This window comes from Urocampus carinirostris, chromosome 7, assembly GCF_059441175.1.
Source record: "Urocampus carinirostris isolate Australia breed hairy pipefish chromosome 7, RoL_Ucar_1.0, whole genome shotgun sequence".
Classification (NCBI taxonomy): Eukaryota; Metazoa; Chordata; class Actinopteri; order Syngnathiformes; family Syngnathidae; genus Urocampus; species Urocampus carinirostris.
In genome coordinates, this window is record NC_142355.1 from 10,797,164 (window position 1) to 10,824,226 (window position 27,063).

The 27,063-nt window shown below is 39.4% G+C and overlaps 1 protein-coding gene across 12 annotated transcripts in view; it reads left to right on the forward strand.

Annotated features, from left to right (window-relative positions):
- The first annotated feature begins 5,309 nt into the window (after window positions 1–5,309).
- Window positions 5,310–27,063, forward strand: part of ppfibp2b (PPFIA binding protein 2b) — a 79,924-nt gene continuing 58,170 nt past the window's right edge. For 11 of the 12 annotated variants that reach the window (XM_088339723.1, XM_088339727.1, XM_088339726.1 and 8 more), the window contains exons 1-3: window positions 5,310–5,629; window positions 16,739–16,838; window positions 18,961–19,169. In XM_088339723.1, coding sequence (XP_088195849.1) covers window positions 16,757–16,838; window positions 18,961–19,169 — 291 coding nt within the window. In that variant the 5' untranslated portion in view covers window positions 5,310–5,629; window positions 16,739–16,756. Of the gene's footprint in view, window positions 5,630–5,702; window positions 5,762–16,738; window positions 16,839–18,960; window positions 19,170–27,063 lie in introns of all 12 variants that reach the window. The other variant, XM_088339724.1, reaches the window with a different exon arrangement.

Below are 27,063 nucleotides of genomic sequence, written 5' to 3' on the forward strand. Positions count from 1 at the left end.
TGTAACCATCAAAGGAGAATGTGTAGAATTTGTCCAGACCTACAGATAGCTGGGTGTGCGGCTGGACAATAAACTGGACTGGACTGCCAACACAGAAGCTCTATGTAGGAAAGGTCAAAGCCGACTTTACTTCCTCAGAAGGCTGGCCTCCTTCAACATCTGCAAAAAGCTCCTGAAAATATTCTATGAGACTGTTGTGGCAAGCGCCCTCTTCTACGCGGCAGCGTGTTAGGGAGGCAGCGTCATGAAGAAGGATGCCTCTCGTCTCAATAAACTGGTGAGGAAAGCGAGCTCTGTTGTGGGCACAGAGCTCGACAGCCTGACAACAGTAGCCGAGAGACCGGCACTGAAAAAGCTGCGGTCAATCATGGAATCAAGGAAATTAGCACCGTGTGCTAGATTATCACGATTAAGTTGGAGGCACCTGGTCGTGCTCTGCAATTTTAAGCTGTGCATTTTCGGGCAAAATACAGTTTTTTTTGTTAAAATGCCTTATCTGTTTTGTGAAAAGGTGTTCTAGGTGCATGGTATAGACACAACAAAATGTCCTTAAACTGTTGAACAGTTCACAAGAATTCGCTTGCTCATTCACACCTAGGGACAATTCGGACCAGCCAATTAAACATGCTTGTCTTTGGAATGTGGGAGGAGACCGGAGTGCCCGGAGGAAACCCACGCAAGCCCGGGGAGAACATGCAAACTCCGCACAGGAAGGTTGGTAGCTGGATTTGAACCCATGACCTCAGAACTGTGCCTCACACGCGCTAACCCCCGCCGTGCTGCCCTATTTAACTCTCAGTTTTTATTAAATTTTTGACGGTTTCTCTAAGAGGGGTTTTAACAAACTTTATTGACACAAACACACTACATCACACTCCAACAACGTGGCCCAATTCAGAGATTTCAAACATCATTACTAATGTTTCAATAAAATAAATAATTGTGGCAGGATAACAAGGTTACCATGACAAATGAACAAGTAAGAGGGGGAGACAAAATCACAGGCAGAGAAAAACTTGTTCCGGAAATGGGACCCGCTGGAAAGTAAAAATAACCAATGTGTGCAAGAACAGATTTTTCTTGGCTTGAACAACCCTCACTGTCACCTCCAACATCAACCCCACCCCAAACACACTCAAAGCAGACTGGCAAGACAACAGTTCAACATCATATATGGAAAAAGAAAACGCCCCTTACAAGTGGGGTGCGTCGTTTCAGGTACTGTGTGATAGAGTTTAAAGTCATTTATTTCCTTTATTAACTCATTTAATGCCGGACATTTCTCTAAAATAGAAGGTGCATGTGCCAACCATCCATCCATCCATTATCTGAACCGCTCATCCTCAGTAGTCGTGGGGGTGCTGGAGGCCATCCCAGCTATCTTCGGGCAGTGGGCGGGGGACACCTCCAACTGTTTGCCAACCAGTCGCAGGGCACACAGGGACAAACAATTCCCTCGCTCATTCACACCTAGGGACAATTTGAACCGGCCAATTAACTTGACATGCATGTTTTTGGAATGTGGGAGGAACATGCAAACTCCACACAGGAGATTCGATCTCATAACCTCAGAGCTGTGCCGCACACGCGCTAACCACTGTTCTGCCGTGCTGCCCAGGGGCCAACCAATTTGTTCCCATTCTGACTCACTTTTGAAGGCCTACAGAAAATGTACTATAGCTACAGTAAAGGCACAGGACATATCAAAATAAATGTTTGAAACCTCATCTTTCATACCAAAAAAATGTTTCCAGCTTTAACATTTTTTAGTAAACCATATTTAAAAATTGCAAAGTTTCTTTAAAATACTAGTTTCCAAGAAAACTTTTGAGAAAAACGTCTTTAACTGGGTTGGTGCAATATCTAAACCAGGGTGCCCCACAACGATAGCTGAGGTGCCTGTGGTCCTGTTCTTAAAAAAAAGTCACCAGTGCTATTTCATTGTGATTTTGTAGTAAAATTATTTTTTTTAGTGGTTGACTAAGTCTATTTAACCCTACTTCCAATAATCAACAGGGTAATAACCAGTGATAACATGATATGTTATTAATTTGGAAACATATAAAACTGGGTGCCCTTTAGACTAATTATCTGTAAAAAGTATCTCTTAGCTGGAAAAAGGTTGGAGTCCACCAATCTAACAATCCTTTACATAAACATAAAGCCATTTTTTTTTTTTTTTGCAAAATAACATTTTATTGCAAAACCAAGGAAGTTATGCATGAACGATGCATGAACGATGCATGAACTTTGCGAGAACTATTAATGTTTCCTGGTGAAATGATCATCTTCGGTCACTCCGGGCCACCCACACACCCTTAATCCCTAGATAGAGGAAGCGAATCAACATGAAGAAGTGGGGACTTCCTGATGTATGGACAAAGATCTGATCAATGCCATTCCTGCCACCTAGTGGTGATTTATTATACTGAAATCATTCCCAGAGGCTTGATACTTTTTATATTATCATATATTATCCTTTATATTATCTCATCTCATCTCATTAGCTGCACCGCTCATCCTCAGTAGGGTCGCGGGGGTGCTGGAGCCCTTCCCAGCAATCATCGGGCAGTGGGCAGGGGACACCCTGAACTGGTTGCCAGCCAATCGCAGGGCACACAGGGACAGACAACTCGCTCGCTCATTCACACCTAGGGACAATTTGGACTGGCCAATTCACCTGAAATGCATGTCTTTAGAATGTGGGAGGAAACCGGAGTGCCCGGAGCAAACCCACGCAAGCACGGGGAGAACATACAAACTCCGCACAGTAAGTCCGGTAGCTGTATTTGAACCCACACAGGAGGTTCCCAAGACCTTAGAACTGTGCCGAACACGCGCTAACCACTGGGCCGCCAGAGACAGTACAAAAATATACAACAGAGACAATACAAAAATACTATAATCATAAAACTACTGTTGTAATACAAGATACAATGAAAATACTACAAAAATAATACTACAGCAACACATAAAATACAGAACTTTAATAAAGATCAGACCAGAAATATTAAAAAAAAACATCAACCTTATAGTAATACTTCAACACTAAATAACAAATAAAGTGCTTAAAACAGGGACCAAATATACTGTTTTGCTTTAAATTTTGTCGTTTTAACAACCAATTTAATGAAACAAATCTACTTCAAAAGAAGTATAACATATCACATGCGGCCCCCGACTCCAAATAGTTGCCCACCCCTGTAGTTGAACGTGGAATGACTTCTAGTAGGTATGCAAATTAACAAGTAATATGTGGCCCCATGTCTCATTATACTTTGGGCTCCATGAAGGTTGGGCCGTTCCTGGTTGGAAAATGCATAAATGAATGAATGAATGATTGGATCATGTCCAAGGGAAACATGGAAAACCTTTTTTTCTTTTAATCCTCCAGGAAATCTATCTGGTTAACATTTGTTGAAGTGTGTAAATTGATATCACATACACAAATTTGAATCACCATAATAAATTGATTTGGGAAATTAAAATATATAATTATTATTATGATATACAGTGAATGGCAGCATGGCGGCGCAGTGGTTAGCGCTTGTGCGGCACAGTTCATGTCATGGGAACCTGTCGTGGGTTCAAATCCAGCTCCAGACTTCCTGTGCGGAGTTTGTATGTTCTCCCCGTGCTTGTGTGGGTTTCCTCCGGGCACTCCAGTTTCCTCCCACGTTCCAAAAACATGCATTTCAGGTGAATTGGCCGGTCCAAATTGTCCCTAGGTGTGAATGAGTTGTCTGTGCCCTGCGATTGGCTGGCAACCGGTTCAGGGTGTCCCCTGCCCACTGCCCGGAGATGGCTGGGATGGGCTCCAGCCCCCCCCCCGCGACCCTAATCAGGATAAGCGGTACGGCTGATGAATAAATAGTGAATATCTCATCTCATCTCATCAGCTGCACCGCTTATCCTGAGTAGGGTCGCGGGGGTGCTGGAGCCCATCCCAGCAATCATCGGGCAGTGGGCAGGGGACACCCTGAACTAGTTGCCAGCCAATCGCAGGGCACACGGGGACAGACAACTCACTCGCTCATTTACACCTAGGGACAATTTGGACCGACCAATTCACCTGAAATGCATGTTTTTGGAATGTGGGAGGAAACCGGAGTGCCCGGAGGAAACCCACGCAAGCACGGGGAGAACATTTAAACTCCGCACAGGAAGTCTGGAGCTGGATTTGAACCCACGCAGGAGGTTCCCAAGACATGAACTGTGCCGCACATGCGCTAACCACTGCGCTGCCGTGCTGCCTATAATTAATATCAAGATTACCTAATTGTGAAAGGCTCTTTTCAGCCCGTAGATGTCAGTGTATGTCCTGAAACGAGTTACCAGTACACTTTTTAAACTCATCTACAATCAAATGCCAGTTACGGAACAACCACTAGATGGCAACATAGTGTCAGACAAATATTGACTAGTTGTTGTCAGTGTTAAAAATCGTTTTAAAAAGCTTTGTTTCATCAAGATAGTTTTAGAACACTCCGAATGAAAGCAAAATACAGCAATATACTGTACTCTCCCTGTTTTATTCACTATTTGTGAATTGTATTTGTATTATCGACGTAGTAGTATTTTTGGGGTGTTTTTGAAGTGCTTCTCTTAGAGGGATTTTTACAATAGCCCCGTTGTAGTTATTCCGCTGAATTTCTGTGGTATTTTTGTAGTATTCCTGTTTTGATACTTCTGTAGTAGTATTTCTGTGTTATAGTATTACCTTAGCAGTTTTTTTACCATTTGATATTTAGTTTTGTGGCAATTTTGTAGTATTTTTGTATTATTTCTGTAGTAGTATTTACTGTATTCTCTCTCTCTCTCTCTCTCTCTCTCTCTCTCTCTCTCTCTCTCTCTCTCTCTCTCTCTCTCTCTCTCTCTCTCTCTCTCTCTCTTTCTCTCTCTCTCTCTCTCTCGCTCTCTTTCTAACCACCCCTTTCCCACCCCCTTTCTCTGTCTCTTTCACTCTCTGTGTCTCTCTTTTTCTCTTCCTTTGTTGCTCTTTGTCTCTTTCTCTGTGTCTTTTAACCTTTTTCACTAATTTCCTTTTTTCCTTTTCTCTCTTTTCTCTTTCTCTCTTCATACCCTTTGCGCTTTCTTTTTTTTCTCTCCTTCTGTCTTTCTATTTCTTTCTTCCTCTCCCTTTCTTTTCCTCCTCTCTCACGACTTTTTATCTTTTGTTTCTCACGCTCTCTCCCTCTTTTTCTTTCTTTGCCCCGCCCTCTCTCCTTTTCCCTCCCTCTTTCTCTTATTTCTTTATCTCTCTTTTTCTTTCTCTTTAATCTACTAGTCCGGCCCAACGACAGAATGTTTGTTCTCTCGTGTGGCCCCCAAGTTAAAATGAGTTTGACACCCCTGATATAATGTTTACAAAATAGGATGCGCAGAGGAAAACCGTAAGACTTCCGAGATGTTCTTGAATGCAGCATGGTCGTCACATGGCAGGTGGAGTTGATGGGGCTCGCTTGAGCGACTCAACTGCAGTCAAGAAGAGGAGAGTTTCCGTTTGGATCACATTGCACGCTGTTTTTGTGCCACTTTGGGGATGTTTGCGTTTCCGTCTGGACTTATTCCTTCAGAAGGCATCTTCAAAAAGTATTTAGCTTGAGACTCGCCGAGAAGTGGCGTATTTGTAAGTATAGAGTGGCGACGTTTGCCTTATTTTGACTGTTTGTTGTGAGATCACAATGTGACGCTGTTCACAGGTCAGCAAAAACGTTGTCAAAACAAACCTGGAACCTGTAAACTTAAAAGAAAATGTCAGGTGCGAAATAATTTACGAGTGTCGCCGAAGATGGAAGCAATGGAACATAATACAGAACACTAGTATGACTTTTATGACGAAATTGTGATAATGCTTAATTTCTGTTAAAAGTGTCGAGAAAAATTGTTCTAACCTCACATTGTTTATTTGCTGTTAATAGTGTCAATAAAATTGTTCAAACCCCCCAAAAAAGTATGACTTTTATGAGAACCCTATACTCATTGTTTAATATCGTTATTTTCTAAAAATAATTAATAATTAGTGATAATTCTCCAGAATGCTTTAGTGTAGGGGTCGGAAACCCTTTCGACCAAATGAGTCATAAAAGCAAAATATTTCGAGTTTTATTGTTTTTATTTTATTGAGAGAGCGAGACATACCATAGTTTTAAATACAAGACAAAAGCTAATTTTTCATCGCAGTTTTATTTTTCAGTGTGACCTTCGATGATTTGATAAAATTCATGAAAAAAATATGCAAGAGCCCGTTTCCCATATCAACAAATATCATCTCATCTCATCAGCTGCACCGCTTATCCTCAGTAGGGTCGCGGGGGTGCTGGAGCCCATCCCAGCAATCATCGGGCAGTGGGCAGGGGAACCCCTGAACTGGTTGCCAGCCAATCGCAGGGCACACAGGGACAGACAACTCACTTGCTCATTCACACATTACTTTAAACTTGTCTCCGACAGTAACTTAAATAATTCAGGCTCATTCTGACCTTTATTTCTTTCGTAAATTATGGTTTCAAATTAAGGTGCAAGCAGAGTTCTTTTGTAAATATGTTACAAAATAGGGCACACAAAAGGTTTATGGATGTAATTTCCTTCAGCGCTGTGGGTGCATGAGAGAGAGGGGGGAGGGCGTGCTTTGTGTGCATGTTTCTGCCCACCCCAACCGCTCAACCAATCAAATTGTTCTGTGGGCTTGGGTAATTACAGTTTGATTTGTGAGGTTTTTTTTCACAAAATGTGTCACAAAATTTAACATACATTATTTAATGAGTGGGCAGCACGGCGGCGCAGTGGTTAGCGCGTGTGCGGCACAGTTCTGAGGTCGTGGGAACCACCTGCGTGGGTTCAAATCCAGCTACCGGCCTTACTGTGCGGAGTTTGTATGTTCTCCCCGTGCTTGCGTGGGTTTCCTCCGGGCACTCCGGTTTTCCTCCCACATTCCAAAGACATGCATTTCAGGTGAATCCAAATTGTCCCTAGGTGTGACTGAGCGAGTGAGTTGTCTGTCCCCGTGTGCCCTGCGATTGGCTGGCAATCAGTTCAGGGTGTCCCCTGCCCACTGCCCGGAGATGGATGGGATGGGCTCCAGCTCCCCCACAACCCTAATAAGGATAAGCGGTACAGCTAATGAGATGAGGCAGTGGGCGGCAGTGGCTCAGGAGGTAGAGCGCTCCTCTTGGGATCAAGAGATCGCAGTTCGAATCCCGGCTCCTCTGTGTTACATGTCGAAGTGTCCTTGGGTAACACACTGAACCCTTAATACCCCCAATAAGCAGGTTAGCGCCTTACATGGCTGCACGGCCGCTATTGGAAAATGTGAAGCACAATGTAAAGCGCTTTGGGAAGTCTTGACTTGAAAAGCGCTATATAAATGCAGATCATTTCATTTCATTTCATGAGATTTAATGAGTTTACAAAAAAAGATTCTTTAGCGATGTACAGCCAAAATGGGATCCTTTGGGAAGACACCTCAACTGTAAACTGTAGGTTGGACTGTGATCTTTAAATAGTGTATCAAATTATCAAACGTGAGGGTGTCTTTGATTATGCATGTACTTTGGTGTTGAACCTCTTAGGATTTAATCATGAAAGAGGAAATATGCACCTAGCAGTATTTTAGCAACTACTGCTAAACGGAAGATCAGCTTCAGCGACAGACTGCTGTCACAGTCTTGTTCCATGGACAGACTGAGGAGATAATTTCTTCCTCATGCTATGAGGCTCTTTAACTCCACCCGGCGGAGTAAAAGCCCACATTACACCATACCCCCACATTGCATATTACCCTATTTTTATTACAGTGTGTATTTTATGAAACACTATTTAAATACTCTATATCAACACGTTACATTGGGTATTCATGTATTATATTCCTTTTACTTATTATTGTTTTATTTTCAACTCAAGGATACTGCTGGAAGTGTGAATTTCCCTACGGGGATGTATAAAGTATCTATCTATCTAGACATCTATCTATCTAGACATCTATCTATCTAGACATCTATCTATCTATCTAGATCAAATCAACCACACATCTTGGGCTTGTTTAGCAAGTGAGTTCAAGTTAGAGTGTATCATTCATCTGTCTAATCAAGTCAAGTCACATTTATTTGTATAACTATTCATCACAAAACGTCTGCACAGGTTACAATTACACCATCCCCTGACCTACAATTCCTTGCGGCATCAATAAAGAAAGAAAATCTCAAACATAAAGACTGCGCCTGTGAGTAATCATGACAAGTAATCGGATCAGTCGAATGTGTATACTTGCACAAGTAATGCGAAAATGAAAGTACTAACTCAACACTTTCAATCAGAGTAAAACCTCGCATGTAAACAGAACCACTGTACTTTTTACTGCATCGAACAGGCAGTAGTATGGCACTTGTTAATTTTGATTTTATGTATTTAAAGTAGTCTGTATGGTAAGACTTGTAAAAAATGTTGAAGGTTGGTGCCATTGAAAATTAATAGGATAAAGTAGGTATTTATAGTGTGGGGAACTACGTTTGGTCAATGCAAAAAATATTTGTTAGGCACGAATTTATGCTACAAATTGGAGTTGGGACAGAATAAATATGATGTAGTGTGTGAGCCTTTATACAGTAAAATCACCTACAAATAAGAGTTAAATAATTGTTACACTTAGCGATTTCATTTGATGAAGAAATAATGAAAAGCTCAATGCTTTAGTAAAATCAGGTTCAAGAAAAACTCTGCCAGACTGGTAGCTGAACCTAGTTGGCTAGGCCATGTTGGGGATAGGCAGGCGATTTAAGGTGCGCTGCAGGGGATGCCAATTTTCCCATTTTCTGGTTGTCATTTTTCCCTGAGATGGATAGACTGTAGTGGAAATAAATTCTACTCTTGTCATGTTATTAAAACTACAAATTATTCAATTTTAAGCGCAAAATATTCAGAAAGAAAAATAATTCATCCATACATTATCTGCAACGCTTATCCTCAGTAGGGTTGCGGGGGTGCTGAATCTTTGGGCAATGGGCAGGGGACACCCTGAACTGGTTGCCAGCCAGTCCCAGGGCACACACAGAGACAGACAACTTCTCACTCATCCACACCTCGGGATAATTTGGACCGGTTAGTTAAACTGAAATGCATGTTTTTTTGAATGAGTGAGGAAACCCGAGTGCCCGGAACAAACCCATGCAAGCACAGGGAGAACATGCAAACTCCCCACAGGAAGACTGGTAGCTGGATTTGAACCCATGACCTCAGAACTGTGCCGCGGATGCGCTACCCACTCAGCTGCTGTGCCGCCAAAAATAATTCCGTAATTTTTAAATAATAGTTGGATTCCTTCAATCGTAAATGAATTGAATTGAATTGCCTTTATTGTAATTGATAACTGTGTTGTGAAACATTGTATGCAACTCCAGAGTAAACATGTAACAATGACATCAAAGATAAAAATAAGATAATAGACTGTCCGAATAAATAGGGAAAATCATTTCAAAGTATAGTAGTGTTTGGAGACTGACCCAAGCTACAATAGTGCAATGAAAGAATAATGCATCGTAACAGTGGTGCAATGTATTGTAATCAAATTATTAAGTAATTAAAAATTCCTACACCTTTTCTGTAGCTTCTGTATACTAACTAATTAAACAATTTCTCTTATTTATGTATTTGTTCACCTAAATGAAAATTAATAGTAACAAAATGGTTTGAAAAACAAATTGATTAAAAAAGTGGAAACCCTTAAAAGAGAGTGGGTTATTGCAACTGTGTTAGCAAAGTTGTGCTGCTAATCCGCAAGAAATAATCACCTGCCTTCATGGAGGTAAAAAGTGAGAAATGTGCAATGACTCCAGCTTCTGGTCTGTTATCTGCTCTGATGTTAGCAGAAGTAAATGTTGGAAGAAAATGTGAAAATTGATGATGTGGTCCATGTTGATGGTCAGAAAGTGCAAGAAAGAGAAAAAAATGGCAGATGTCTCCCCAATAAGTCCGTTATAAAATTAAGCAGATATTTTGTGATAATTGACCTGACTTTTCCCACTCAACTTCCTTTTTTACATAAAGGTTTAGGTTGCTTTACAAGTTTACAACCCTTCATAGATAATGGAAATAAAGCAATACAAATGAGATAGAAATTGGCAAAAAATCTATTCCTGTGTCAAAATCATACAAGCCAACATTGCGCTGAAAATTTGAGTTTTGTCAGGAGACTCCAGCCTAAATTAGTAAGGATGGGCAAGTCTGGTCAATTCACGTCAATATGTAATGAAGTGTTTTTAAGTACCCATGAAGTAACACAACATTCTCAAATAGATAAAAGATCTTTACTTCAAATTCATAATTTCTACAATAGCTCAAATTCCCAATTGCACAACCTTACATACATTTTCCTACATTCTTGAGAAAAATACTGGCTTAGGAACAAAAAACATGCTAAAACAATAATTTATTGAAGCATGGTAATATTGCCCTACAAATAACAGAAACGTAGAACAAAAGTTTAGAACACAAACACATGGACCTGAAAGTCAAGTAAAACGACATGCTCGCTATTCTGTTGTATAACATGTTAGCCTTGTTTGGCTTCTTGTCAAACATCTACTTGGGTCAGTCTCTAAACAGTACTTTGACTGTGATTTGACAAAAGTTTACATGTCACCTTTGCAACATTTGTTTCATCAGCACCTCTGCATTTGTGAGTAATTTGTCATTATAGGGAAAACAATTCATGGGAAACTGTGCTGGAAGGGAACTGTTAAATACTACCACTGAAAAGTCACATTCACACAGTGGGTATACGTGAACCATTACTTCTCAACTGACATTGCCCGTTTGTATTAGTATCACCAGCGGGAGGCCAAATTTAAGCCCTAGCCCCAAAACTCAACTGTGAGCATGTAACTGTGCATGTGCGTATACAAGCCAACAAGTGACACCAGATTATTTCTAGTTTTAATTAACAAAGCAGCACCTTTTGACCTTTAAGTTTCATATGTACTGTCCGAAGCTCTGGAGCAACATGAAAGTATAGTCAGTATTAAGGGACACATTATTACTAACCTTAATTTGGCTGATGATAATGCCGGATTGGCAGGAGACGAAGAGATACTATCACCTGGACAAAGCATCAAGCCAGTATGGGATGACAATCAAAACAGAAAAAAACAAAAGTTAAGGACCAACAATCCCCAAAGGTAACACTACAAATATCACCATCAACCACAGAGAGCTAGAACCTGTCACCAAATATAAATATCTTGGAGCTGTTATATCAGAGGAGGGATCAGAACCATAAGTCATATCAAGGATAGCTCAAACCACAGCCGTACTTGCCAGACTTAAACCCTCCTGGAGGGACAAAAACATAGCAGTGAAATCAAAGATCAGACTCATGCAAGCGCCGGCTACTTCTATCTTCCTCTACGCTTGTGAGACATGGACTCTCACAGCAAAACTGGAAAAGAAAATCCAGGCCATGGAGATGCAATGCTACAGGAATCTTCTAGGCATGAGCTACTTAGCCAATGTGACAAACAAAAAGTGTGGAACACCATCAGAGGGCACATTGAGAACTGTTAATTGTGCGCAGACAGAAACTTCAGTGGTATGGTCACGTCACAAAATCATCAGGACCTGCCAAGATAATTCTCCAGGCCACAGTCCAAGTGGGCAGGAGAAGAGGAAAACCATAAAAAAAAAACTGGACCTACCCCAAATCTGGCAAGGAACCGTCACAACGAAGAAAGCTGTCCGGAGTTGTGTCCTCATTGGTGCCCCGATGACCCATGCAGTTAAAGAATCCGTAAACCAAGATGTTCTGTTATATTCTTGCGTTTAAAATCATCTCTTAATTTGGCTTCTACATTAGAGGATCAAAAACATTATTTGTAAATATATGTATGTATATCTCATCTCATCTCATCTCATTAGCTGTACCGCATATCCCTATTAGGGTTGCGGGTGTATGGATATCGTTTTCCTTAATATCGTGTTTACAAATTTAAATGTGTATTATACTTAAATAGGGCAGCACGGCGGCGCAGTGGTTAGCGCGTGTGTGGCACAGTTCTATGGTCTCAGGAACCTCCTGTGTGGGTTCAAATCCAGCTACCGGACTTCCTGTGCGGAGTTTGTATGTTCTCCCCGTGCTTGCGTGGGTTTCCTCCGGGCACTCCGGTTTCCTCCCACATTCCAAAGACATGCATTTCGGGTGGATTGGCCGGTCCAAATTGTCCCTAGGTGTGAATGAGCGAGCGAGTTGTCTGTCCCTGTGTGCCCTGCGATTGGCTGGCACCCAGTTCAGGGTGTCCACTGCCCGATGATTGCTGGGATGGGCTCCAGCACTCCCGTGACCCTACTGAGGATAAGCGGTGCAGCTGATGAGATGAGATGAGATTATACTTAAATAGTTTCACCACCTCAAACAATCACCCAAAACTGTGAAAGTGTATATGATTTATATATTTGTTGTTGCAGCTAATGTTATTGTACTACTTTTCATTGCACTACGCTTTCATTGCACTATTATTATAACTTGGGCCCGTCTCTAAGCACTACATTGTAAATATTTTTTACCATTTAGTCTGAGTATTTTATTTCTTTTAAAGTCATTATTACATGTTTACCCTTGAGTGCCACGTCTAATGTAAAATAATTTGAAAACCAGGCAAAAATACTTGACCTATTATTCCAATGTTAATTTTTACAAATAAAATCATAGGTCAAGAAATTTGTATTTCATTTAGGGTGGCTCCGTGTTATATGTCGAAGTGTCCTTGGGCAAGACACTGAATCCCTAATGCCCCCAATAAGCAGGTAGGCGCCTTGCATGGCTGACTTCCTATTGGTGTGTGTGTGAGTGTGTGTGTGAATGGGTAAGTTTGAAGCACATTGTAAAGCGCTTTGGGAGGTCTTCATTGACTTGAAAAGCGCTATATAAATGCAGACCATGTACCATTTACATTGTGGAATCCCTCCTAGCAGTCGCCGCTATGTGTGTCTGGCGTTTTGCTGCTTGCTGTGCACCAGTTTCCGTTTGCATTATACAACATTGCCATCTAGTGGTCAAATATTACACACTGGGGCTTTAAGGACCGAAATTTGTAACAATATCTCTGTGCCTATGTTAAACATTTCCTCATTTAGATATTGGCAAAGGTGCTTAAAATCTTGGGATTAGGTTTTATTTTTTTTCTGTAACTTATGAAAAGTGTTGTTGGTGGATCGTACCAAAAGAGCCGTGGGACCAGATCTAACATTGAAGTAGACATAGCTAAGTGCTATGTTTGATTAGAATAGACTAAATTTTTAATACACATAAATGTATGGAGGTTAATCAAGTATATATATAAAGCCCAGCATATTTTTGGGGGGTTTGAACAATTTTATTGACACTATTAACAGCAAATAAACAATGTGAGGTTTGAACAATTTGTCTCGACAATCTTAACAGCAATTAAGCATGTTTACAATTTCGTTATTCACAATTTCGTTATATCTGACAATATGACGTTTTAACAATTTTTGACAATCTCAACAGCGACTAAGCATATTCACAATTTCATGACGTTTTAACATTTTTTCCGAAATTTTCAACAGCAATTAAACACACAATTTCATATGGTCATTTTACTTGACTAATCAGAAACTGTAACTTGTGCATGACATTTGTTATTTTTACTGGAAGTCTGTGGCCTATAGCCCATTGGCTTAGGGGTGGCAAGTATTTTGGCCTATAAGGTCAATCATTTCTTTGATTTTCAGCAGTTTTCCTCTGCTTTTCTTCTCATGATTAACAATGAGAATTTCAGATGATTATAGTTAAGTTGTCATTAGCCCTTCACAGAAGATCTGAAAAACGAAGAATGAAAGGTTACTTCCAACACTCAAAATTATTATTTTTTTTTAAACATTAACAAAAGCGAGGAGTGGCAAATAACAAAATGTTCAGTTAAATGGGTACCAGCAGCCTTGATCTGTGTAGGATTTCTGGAATGGGTGTTGTACGAAGTGGGGTGTCATGGGGAGAACCGTATGTAAACTCCAATATGCAGTGCTTAGTGCATTCATTAGCAGCTGTTCACAAATTACCCCCATTAGTCACCAAGGCAAGGAATGAAATAAGCTCACAGTTGTATTGGCAGCTTGTTTCTTTGCCTTCTCCTTATAAGAATTTTGAAAGGTTGACAGTGTGTGCCTGTCACATTGATTTATTGCTAACGTTGATCCATAAGATGGTATGCAGTATTCTTGATTTCCCCAAAGCAAAATTCATTACATCCTTCTTTTGTCTATTAAGATCATGTTCTTTTCTTGTATGACATGAGATACTTAGAGGAGCAATTGCCCAAAAAAGTGACAGAGCAAAGATGAACGGAAGCAAAATGAGATACAGAAATAGTAATAGAATCAAGACATTGTAGCTTACTTAAGATTTTCATTTTTAATTTGTAATGGTTTCTCCAGGGATATATAGCTTGCACCAAATTCCAAAAAAAAAAAAAAAAAAACACCAATCAACAGCTGATCAGCAATGGATTTATAGAAATATCCTCCCTGGGGGTACGTAAAACGAACTGTGGGGTATTGTACAAAAGTCAAGTCAAGTCACATTTATTTATACAGCCCTTAATCACAAAAATGTCTCAAAGGACTGCACAGGATTACAATGACACAATTACCTGATCTTAAACCAACATACGGGCAAGGAAAAACTCAAAACCTCAGCGTGAGGAAAAAAGAAACCTTGAAAAGGGGCCTCACAAGTAGTAATCCCCCTTCCAGGATGACCAGGGTGAAATAGAATTAGCATTACAGTACACAAACATAGTAAACACTAGGTAACATGTTGAAAATTTGTCCGGAAAGTGCATGACAGCAGCGACGCCCCCAGCCTGTAAACTAGTCCAGAAAGTCTATGACGGCCACGACGCAGCATCCCATCTCTGCTAGCTGGTCCATGCAGGCGTTGACATGCTTCAGGGCAGACGCTGGTCCACTTATTCATCTCAAATCGTCCTTCTCCTTTGTATCACCACCAGGCATGCATTCGGAAAAAGACAGGACAATACAAAATATGAGGAGAGCATCAATCATAAGCTTTGGAATAGAAGTGTGTCTTCAGTCTAGATTTAAAAACTTCCACTGAGGTTGCAGATCTTATCTCCGGAGGCAGAGCATTCCATAGCACCGGGGCCTGGATGGAGAACGCTCTCGAGCCTGCAGACTTTGCTCTTGGAGTCACAAGTAGACCGGCATTTTCAGAGCGGAGGCTCTGTGCAGGAACATGTGGGGAAATCAAATCAGAGAGATAAGTGGGTCCAAGTCCATGCAAACATTTGTGTGTTAATAAGAGAACTTTAAAGTCACATCTTAAGTGGACTGGGAGCCAGTGCAAGTTAGCCAATACAGGAGTAATATGCTCAAACTTTTTTGTCTTAGTCAAAAGTGTAGCTGCAGCATTCTGAACCAGCTGCAAACTTTTAAAGCTAGACATCGGGAGACCAGAAAGCAATACATTACAGTAATTAAGCAGAGAAGTAATAAACGCATGAACTAAAACCTCTGCATTTGATTGGTGGTGGTAGAAAGCTATTCTAGTAATATTTTTCATGTGTGACTGAAACGACAGATTAGGATCAAATATAACACGTAGATTTTTGACCGAGTCACTATGGGTGATATTAAATTTGTCTAGGTTCAGGGCAGTGTTTGAAAACAACTCATGACAATGAGCTGGACCAATAATCAACATTTTAGTTTTTTCTGGGTTAAGGCGCAAAAAATTAAGTGACATCCATCTTTGAATCTCAGTAAGGCAAGCCTCCAGATTTCTACAGCTTAACTGTCCGGTTGTCTCCAGTGGCACATACAGTTGAGTCATCTGTATAGCAATGGAAACTAATATTATACTTGCGGATAATGTCACCAAGCGGAAGCATATAAATACTAAAAAGAAGGGGGCCAAGTACAGAGCCCTGTGGAACACCACAGGGGACATTAGTATTTAGAGGTCAGATTGCCATAGTTAACACATTGCATAAATGGAATAAAGAACCCCAGGCTAGGTGAATAAGCGCAGCCTGATGTGGTCTGGCAAGCGCATTCTGGCTTAACTGTTTACAAGTTTGACGGGCCAGGATGAAAAGTCAGCTGTAGATATGTGGGATAAATGCGGGTTCACTGCATTTTCAAATAGACACCCAAAAACGATCTCTGGATCACGGATCGAAAAATGTAAACATTGTCGCCCATTGGTTATACGGCGGCTGAACAACAGATTTATGAAGGCATTGAAGAAATATTAAGACAAAAAATGTTACGCGAGCGCTTTCTTGATTGTGCATGGGCGTAATGAAACAGCATGTTATTTGTATATCGCTCCAAAATAGTCAGTAATTCAGTCGAACATTCAAGGTATGATTCTTGGAGAATGCAACAGAGATTTTTTTTTGCCCATTTATCTTACCATTCTAACAACTTCTTTGTTTACAATGACAAAGACAATTCTAATTTGAATTGCTACCTATATATTTCCTTTTTTTCTTTCATCGATCCTCCAGTTTTTGCTTTTAGGGATTACTCTCTCCTACAACAAAACAATTTTCAAATGCGAGTTGCAATTGCTTTGAACAAGTACATTTCATTTGACCTCTTTCAATTATTGTTACCTCAGAAAGTACTCAGTTCGAATATAATAACTGATGAGGATTGTAAAGTTAAGTACGTTCTAATTAACCTTGTTCATATTGTACTTCTACAGATTAATTTTCGAGAGCTAATGCTACCCAACATCACAATGGAAACTGAGGCGAGTCACATGCTGGAGGCAGCTCTGGAGCAGATGGATGACATCATTGAAGGTCTGAAACTATGATATAGCACACAGCAAGGATTATTTTTGGGCCCCTCACCAATCATGGAATTGTTAAAAGGAACAAATCACTAATCACAGAGCCAATCCCAAAATGCAGGACCTTGTCCATTTGAATAACTGGCATTTTATTAACAGGGATGTGATTTTTCCGCTTATTCGCGGAATTCCGCTTTTTTTATCTCCAAAAATAAAATTTTAAAATTTTCGATTTTTTAATTGGTAAAAAAAACGATTTCGTCTCGACAGCATTCCATTTTAGTGTTTCCGTAAGTGAAATGAAACGTACTTGCGATTGGTTGAAGTCTCCGTGTTGACCAATAAACGCGCTTGTTATAAAGGCGTAGAAGTATGCCATTGTTCATTTCTCACACGTTTTTGCCGAGTGTTTAAAGAAAGATGTCCGAGATCGAACGCAAAGATGCTCCGCGAGTTAAAGAAATTGCTAAGATCGTAAAAAACAAGTTTCGATCGGACTGGTTAGAGAAGGAATTATCTACAAATGTTGGTGACCCCGACGTGATCCAATGTAGCGAGCAGAGACGGGAGTCGTAGGCGGAGTGTCAAACAAAGGTGCCAACGAAAGCTGCTTTAATGACATTTAAACTGGCAATAACAAAACAAACACGAGAGTGGCTAGAACCGGCCGAATTAAGAGTCCCCCTAGGAACTCGCTAACTAAACAATGGTTCCGTGGGTGAATTATGTACAACCCACTACAGTACTTTCATTTATAGATAACATCTTCTGCTATAACAAAGACATTTGTGGTATGTTCTAATATGAGTTACTTTTCATTTGGTCATGATACAATTATTTGTTCATGAAATTTTAACTCTTCAACATGATTTATGTGTTAATTTAGTAATCACATGAGTTAGATATGATGATATTCTCAGTGATAGTTTTTAAAAGCAAAGGCAGTCCAATGTTTTTTAATGTGACTGATTTTGAGTTGACTTAAACTGTAATTTTATATGGGATAGTTCAAAATACATTGAAAATTTATGCTGTTGTTTTGTCTATTTCTTTGTCATCTGAGTGCATTGAAAGTACTTAAAAACACGGAAAACCCATGTGCTCCGGGGGGCTTCGCCCGACTTGTCCCCCCACCAGGGCACTGCCCTGGACCTAGCTGGGTGCCCGCGGCCCCCAGACCCCCGCCTAATTTTCAGATAATTTCACTTCGGTCAAATCACATCCCTGTATTAACCAACAAGTAGTGTCATGCAAACATGCTGGATTAAAGGCATTGGCTCAATTGCATATGCATATGATTTGACATATTAGGTGTACAATACCTGTGTGTCACAGAACAAATGTGACTTGGACCCAAGATGCTACCTTGTACTTAAACAATAGACTAAGTTTTATTCAACAAATGGTGCTCCACCAACACTAGGGGAAAAGGTGAAATAAAAAATGTGAAAACAAACCAGGCAAGTACATATGATACCAAAAGGCTCCACCCATCCAGGCCAGCCCAGGTAACCGAGGAGACAAGGAAAAAAAGAAAACAAGATAAAGGTACTAACGCTTTTTATGCTTTACTCAGCATCATAAGCATTTCAAGCAATTTTGCCTCTTTTTGCAGATCCCTAATAAAGAAATGCGTGGTTTAAATACAAAATCCTAATTGAGGAGTCTGCACATAGTTCATAGGCAATAGTTTAGCCAAATTGCATGCCTAAACTTTTTTTTTTCTCTTACTAAGAAAATAAAAATGGTTAGAGCAACAAGAGCTACGTTTTGGGTTTTATTTCTTCAAGTCCGTCAAATTGTTCAGTGATAAGCCCCCCTTCCAGAAAACAAAAATCACAATTTTACCAGTCATCGTCAACAATTACCATTTTCACAGATTTTAAAGATAAAACCTCACCCAACCCACTTTTATTTAGATAAATATATGTATTGCATGTGCATCATATATGTATAATTACATTATTTGCATTAATTTGATTTAATGCCCATCCCTAATCCTTCTGTAGATTTCAAGTAGGGTTATAGACCAGTTTTACTCTTACCTAACCTTCTCGCCATCATTGAAAAAAAAATCATACATGTGTTAAAAGACATTTTTTCTTCCTGTTTTCTATCACATGGAACTTCAGGTTCAAAAGCAGCAGCGCTGGAACTCACAAATTGCTTGTATGACCCTGGATCTGTTGCCAGCTCCAGCTATTTGCCAGTCATTCAGTTAGCTGAGGACCTCAAACTGGCTTTGGAGCTCTATCCCAACCAGGAAGACAAAGAGCGCCTCAGAGCACAGCTAAACAAAGAAACAGTGGAGGCTCTCCAAGAATGGCTCTGGAACGGTGATGTAAGTATTTTACAACAAACATCACATCACAAACAAATCACCTGAAAATAAGAAAGGGATGACAGGTTGAAGCCAAAGGCTTATAAGAGACATGACCCCAAATCCTTAACTTGTAATTAATCTTAACATTGAGCCATTGATGGTAACACACACAAACTGCCAGTTGGGACCCTTCAGGTATCTTGTAGGTCCATTCGATGTCTCCAATGACTCTGTTGGGCTTAGAGGCTTATTAATGATGTGCTGTGCGATATGCTCAATATTTTCTGTTATGTTTACTCGAATGTCATTTTTATTTTAGACAATAATATTTGTGGATTATTGTTTAAGTTTTGTTTTAAAAAAACGATCACCTTGTTTTAAGTGTGTCCAGCATAGCATGTCTCTCTCTTCCTTTCTGTCTGTCTATTTATATCTCTTTTTCTCCCTTTACTCCCTATCTGTGCTCGGTCTCTGTCCCCTTATCTTTCCATCTCGCTTGCATTGAGAGGATTGAAGATTACAGCTTGTGCATCTAGACAACAATGTAGTTTTATACAGGTAGTTTATTTTAAAACTTTTTTGGGGAAAAGCAACCTATTTCTGCACACTTTTACAGTTCACAGATCCCTTAACCATCTCGGTCATCGGGGCAACACTTCCTGTGGTGTGTCTTGGGCAATTATAACCTGGCGGAGGCCGTCCCTCTCTAGGCTGTTTTTTTTTTTTTTTTTTTTTTTTTGGGTAGGAGTTTGCTCCCCCACATGAAACCGATAGTACTTATACCCATGGTTACCAAATAGCAGTAAAACCTCCTAAACACACTCATACGGCACTTTCATCATCCGTTACATCTGTCATAACTAGTTATAAAATACTGTGTATACTCACATTGAAGCAGACTCCCTAAAACTGCTTAAAAATAGCCACATATTGAAGGAAATGGAAGAAAACGTGTACACCAACCTATGGGTAGGAGTTTGCTCCCCCACATGAAACCGATAGTACTTATACCCATGGTTACCAAATAGCAGTAAAACCTCCTAAACACACTCGTATACAGCACTTTCATCTTCCGTTACATCTGTCATAACTAGTTACAAAATACTGTGTATACTCACATTAAAGCCGACTCCCTAAAACTGCTTAAGAATAGACACATATTGAAAGAAATGGAAGAAAACGTGTACACCAACCTATGGAAGTGTTGAACCCTTCATTTTTCTTGGCTTGTGCAATCTTGACTGCTTGTAAACTTACAAAGCCTAGACATTCCATATCCCTTTTGTCTTTCATTTCAAACCACTCGAAGATTTCCTCCGTTTATGCGTAATGTCCAAAACATTACACATAAATAAGAAAATTCAGCATTCTTGCCGTAAATCCTTTGCTCCCGTTTCCCCCAAAAGTCTGACTAATGTATTTTTGTAGTATTTCCATAGGATAGTTTTTGTCTTTTATGAAACCCTACTGTTGTTTTTTTTTCGAACAGCAAGCTACAAGTGATGAAAATTATACATTAATATGAAGTGAATAATGAACCTCCAAAGCCTATTCAATGCTCTTCAGGTGCGGGGTCTCGGACAACATCCTGACCCAAGTGGAGAAGTTTGACTATATTAGCTTTTCTTTCTTGTTTTTTTTTGTATTTATACATTTTCAAACGAGAACTCTTTTTATATACACAGAACTCTCTTTATATATTTATTTGTAATAAATACAAATGTCAGAAACATTTACTATACAGCATTTACATTTTCTTAAAAAACACAAATAATACAACTTTGAGGGGATATTTACAGAATTGTAATATGATGAGAGACCTTGGCATAAAAAGAAGGCACAAGCACCATTAAGAAAATAAATACAATTCAGTTGCAAATTACAACATTGCAATAATAGAAATAAAGTAAAAAAGTAAAGAAAGTCAAAACGAAACAAGCACATACAATAACTGAACAACACCTGGCAGTTATATCTGGTCAAGATAAATTCCGTCAGCAGGTTCCCAAAATCAACTCGGTAGCATATGATCCCAGCCACCCCTATCTTTTATAGTAAAATAAAAGATCCAAAGTTATTTTACATTGTTGGGATCAGGGTTGGGTAGGGTTACTTTAACTTGATTACTTTCAATTACTTTTGGATTACTCCAATACCAAATATGCTAATAAAAGACAAAAGAAACTAAATATGAATAAAATTATGACTCACAACACATGGTAAGCTTTCTCTCCTGGCTTTGATCTCTTTGATCTCCGGCAAAATGAACATAAAATGCGACAGAAACAAAATGAAAATACATCCAAACAGCCTGCCAACATCATTTTTGCCGTTCCATGTGTTCCGTTACTCCTCATGCCTGCACAAAATTTAGTCATTTTATTTATATTTAGTTTCTTTTGTCTTTTATTAGCATATTTGGTATTGGAGTAATCCAAAAGTAATTGAAATAAATCAAGTGAAAGTAACCCTACCCAACCCTGGTTGGGATTTGCATGGCAGTACTCTTGACAAAATGTTATAAATCAACCCTATAAACTCTCATCTTTTTCACCACAGTCTAGCAAAGGCGGTGTAATCTCGTGTAAATTAATAGACTAGTTTACAGCGTGTCATGTGCCACTGTCCATGACAAGATGGTGACTGCAATTTCCAATTAATTATAATCCCTCTTCTTGTCAACAGAGTGCACATGTTTACAAGTGACACGATCCATTGAAATCTGGCCCTTACATGCTCTGCTCCTTTAATCAAATTCGTTACGCAGCAGCCGTGCCGATGCTCGAATAGATAGTATAATTTTTCATGATGGTTCCTTTGTCATTTACTACAGTAGTTTTAACTGTTTTAACATTTACTTAAAAGCAACAGTTTTTAAAAAACGGTACCAAGTGCATGAAAACTAAATATGCACATCCCCTCTCCTCGCGCAAACACAAACACAAAAGTTGGCGTTTTTCCTCTCCACATCTAATCAGATTCATGCGGATAGCAGTCTTGTGATTTATCAAGCTAGAGTTTTTTTTTTAAATCATTTGGAACAGTAGTTCTGAGTAGCTTTAAACTCTTTATTTAAGAAATTTGCTTGACAAGCCCCAAACAAATTGTATCTTCTCGACAGGACACCACCATTTTAGCATTTGCATCAACCCAGAGGAACTAAATGTGTACAGATCAAGCTAAACAAAAAAATACAAATATGCCCCCAAACTCTGACAAGAATTTTTATTTGGGGATTTTATTGAATAAGTATACAAAATATTTAAAGTAATACAGCACTGGGGATGTTAAACTCCTTCACTTGCCCCATCGTTGCAAAGGAGCATGTCGAGGATCCTTGTTTTGGTTCCAGAATTGATGTCAAATATTCTTATCAAGGCACTTTTTGACCTCTCGAGCACTTGATTACACCTTTGTACTCATTGTTTCATTTCTCAAGATACCCTCTGGTATTGGAAAATCCACATCTTCACCTTGTCATTCTTTATTTAGTTGCTGGTTTTGCCTAATTTCACAAATAACTACCAGTACTCCCTGCATATAAACAAGTCACAGACGCATGAAAATTCTCGTGCGGTTTACAAAACCTCTGTTAACAATTTCCAAATAAAATGATGTTTAATGAAACGAAACAATTATCACTTAAGCTAGGTAAAATGTGTCTGTCAAATGAAAATCGATTTTTATTTTTCCAAAATACAATCGAGCACAAATTTTGCAAACATATTAAACGCGATAAAATCATATAGGTCACTGACTGGTGTGTAAGTCAAGACATAATATGTGCACTCAGAGCTTACTGTTTGCATGACACTTGTTTGTTTTTTTAGAAAAAGAATAAACCTTTCCTGATATCTCGATTGAAATTTTATTTGTATTCAGACTTTTCAGTCTGTTTCATACAGTGGCTTGCGAAACTATTTGGCCCCCTTGAACTTTGTGACCTTTTGCCACATTTCAGACTTCAAACATAAAGAAATAAAAATGTGATTTTTTTTGTGAAGCATCAACAATGAGTGGGACACAATCATGAAGTGGAACACACTTTATATTTTAAACTTTTTTAACAAATAAAAAACGTAAAAAAATGGGTGTGAAAAATTATTCAGCCCCATTGAGTTAATAGTTTGTGGCGCCACCTTTTGCTGCGATTACAGCTGCAAGTCGCTTGGGGTATGTCTCTATCAGTTTTGCACATCGAGAAACTGATATTTTTGCCGATTCCTCCTTGCAAAACAGCTCGAGCTCAGTGAGGTTGGATGGAAAGCGTTTGTGAACAGCAGTTTTCAGTTCTTTCCACAGATTCTCAATTGGATTGAGGTCTGGACTTTGACTTGGCCATTCTAACACCTTGATATGTTTTTTGTGAACCATTCCAATGTAGCTTTAGTTTTATGTTTTGGATCATTGTCTTGTTGGAAGACAAATCTCCGTCCCAGTCTCAGATCTTTTGCGGACTCCGTCAGGTTTTCTTCCAGAATGGTCCTGTATTTGGCTTCCCATCAATTTTAACCATCTTCCCTGTCCCTGCTGAAGAAAATCAAGCCCAAACCATGATGCTGCCACCACTATTTTACACTGTGAGGATGGTGTGTTGAGGGTGATGAGCTGTGCTGCTTTTACGCCAAACATAACGTCTTGCATTGTTGCCAAAAAGTTCGATTTTGGTCTCATCTGATCAGAAAACCTTCTTCCACATGTTTGGTGTGTCTCCCAGGTGGGTTGTGGCAAACTTTAAATGACACCTTTTTTATATATCTTTCAGAAATGGCTTCCTTCTTGCCACTCTTCCATAAAGGCCAGATTTGTATACGACTAATTGCTGTCCTATGGACAGATTCTCCCACCTCAGCTGTAGACCTCTGCAGTTCATCCAGAATGATCATAAGCCTTCTGGCTGCATTTCTGATCAATTTTCTCCTTGTATGAGCTGATGGTTTAGGGGGACAGCCCGATCTTGGTAGATTTGCAGTGGTCTGATACTCCTTCCATTTCAATATTATTGCTTGCACATTGCTCCTTGGGATGTTTAAAGCTTTTTGTATCAAAATCCAGCTTTAAACTTCTCCACAACAGTATATTGGACCTGCCTGGTGTGTTCCTTGTTCTTCATGATGCTCTCTGCGCTTTAAACAGACTTCTGAGACTATCACAGGTGCATTTATACAGGGACTTGGTTACACACGGGTGGATTCCATTTATCATCGTTAGTCATTTAGATCAACATTGAATCATTCAAAGATCCTCACTGAACTTCTGGACTGAAAGTAAAGAGGCTGAATAATTTTGCACACCCACTTTTTTGTTTTTTTATTTATTAAAAAAGGTTCAAATATCCAATAAAGTGTGTTCCATTCCATGATTGTGTGCCAGTGAAATGTGGCAAAAGGTCAGAGAGTTCAAGGGGCCCAAATAGTTTCGCAACCCACTGTATGTTTGTTTGGTGTATTTCATCCATTATGTTATGTTCTCATTCATTGTATTTGGAATACTGAGCTCCTTGTAAGACCATCTTGTGATAGGAATCACCCATTTTTCTCATCTGTTATTACAGTAGAGGTTGCTGTTTGTTTGAAATGGAGTTGTATTTCGTTTCACATGAGGAGAGCCAACTTGTGTAGCGACACATGACCCAGATAAGACGTTAATACTTATCTAATCCATTATCTTTTTACCACGGGGATAGTCTTTGGGAAATAAAGTCACCTTTGTTAACAGATGACTGTTATTCATAACAGTAAGCTTTCCTACATCAGATTGAGCTGATTATTCAACAGTTTACTTTGCTTATATTTTATACTGATACTTTTATGTTCTGTGAATGGACAGCAGTTGAAAATAAATGCACGAGTCACAGAAGTTATCTAGAAGAGCCTATCTAGTAATCAATTGTTGACAGTCAGTGAGTTGCATTCCGGTTGGACTGGGTGAGTTGGATGCTTAGATGGACGTGAGGAATTTTGCTTCTCTGCTACAGAAATTCTATTTTAAGTACTACACATGCTCTTAGTTCATCAATTATCAGCTGTTTTTTTATATATTTGTGGGGTAAAATGCTTTAGAATACAATGTCCCTCTTGCTCTTTTGGGGAAGAAATATGATTTTGCTAGTAGTCCGAAGAACATTGACTGGATATTATTTTGACATACAGTCATATGCATAAACATAAATCGTTTTTAATATTCTATACAAACCATTAGTATACTATCTTTTTGGGGGGAATTGATTTCACCTTTAATCTTCATTAATCTATTTTAATTTTAATTTTTCTTTTCAATTTCTTTAAACTGGGCAGCACGGCGGCGCAGTGGTTAGCGCTTGTGCGGCACAGATCATGTCATGGGAACCTCCTGCGTGGGTTCAAACTCAGTTCCAGACTTCCTGTGCGGAGTTTGTATGTTCTCCCCGTGCTTGCGTGGGTTTCCTCCGGGCACTCCGGTTTCCTCCCACATTCCAAAAACATGCATTTCAGGTGAATTGGTCCAAGTTGTCCCTAGGTGCGAAGGAGCGAGTGAGTTGTCTGTCCCCGTGTGCCCTGCGATTGGCTGGCAACCAGTTCAGGGTGTACCCTGCCCACTGCCCGGAGATGGCTGGGATGGGCTCCAGCCCCCTGCGACCCTAATGAGGATAAGCGGTATGGCTAATGAGATGAGATGAGATGAATTTCTTTAAACTCTCAAGCTTGTTTTTTAAGTGAAAAATCATTCACTTTTGAAATTCTTTTGTTACTTTGACATTCTACTCCAGTCGCCACTTTTACTGTGTGGTCTCTCATATTTCTCTTTTTTTTTTTTTTTTTTAATTACAACTTTCGTTTTCAATTTTGAATTTGGGGTTTTATAAACTCATTTTGTTGTTTTTTAATGTTTCTTGGGTTTATTTTTTCATAAATACTGGTGTCGTCCTGCAGAGGCTGCTGTTTTCTCTCTAGAAAGCAGTCCGACAGGATGTATGAGACTTAAGTTGACTGAAAGGGAAAGGAGGTTCTTGGAGCCAGTTCAGCAGCTTTTCATACACCGTACTGCATTGTCAAACAGTAGTTGCCTCAAACAATGGACACTTTTCTACAAACCCTACTCTCCCGTCTTTGTTATAGCATAATCCCAATTTTGCAATTTACCCTTGCTATATACTTTACATATTAGACCAGCCTGCCATAACAAAATAGTTTTTAATTTGTGTATCACAAAATGCATTTTAGGGGGAAATAATTTTAATATAAAATTAAACGAGGAGGCGATAGTTCAAAACAAGTAAATGAAGATTGTTAGAGGAAAAACAAGTACATTCATACCACATCGAAAGGTGTGAGGTGTCCTTAAGAAGTTGAAAGTTAAAAGGCATGTGTTAACAAAAAAAAAATCATTAGGTAGGAGAAATGGAGGAAGGGGGAGGTACTGGAGAGTAAAATTATGCTCGTCCTCCTCTTTGTTTTCTATTCATTACTTTAGCATGAAAATGATGAAAGGAAAAGGCCTGTTTTAAGTACCGTATTTTCACGACTATAAGGCGCTCCGGGTTATAGGGCGCACCCCCCAAAAAAAGTTTTTGGTCCTATATTTTCCATACATAAGGCGCACCGGATTATAAGGCGCTACAATGGGAATGTCGACAAAACAGTCAGATAGTTCAGTCAAACTTATTACCCCCTTAACATTCCGAAAGCTGGCAAAGAAGCAAATACGTGTCTCACACATGTACGGACAGTGTCTGTACGATGTCACTAATCACTCAAATGCATCGTTCCACATATCATTCGGAAGGTTAAAGTCTTGGGATTCAAGAAATGCCAACCATTTCTTAGTTTCTATTTTATTTTTCGCTGGTAACTGTGTTGACGGCAAAGTAAGAATTTTTATGTGCAGGGAAATGTGGTTCTTTACTGTGCATATGACAATAAACACTTTGAAT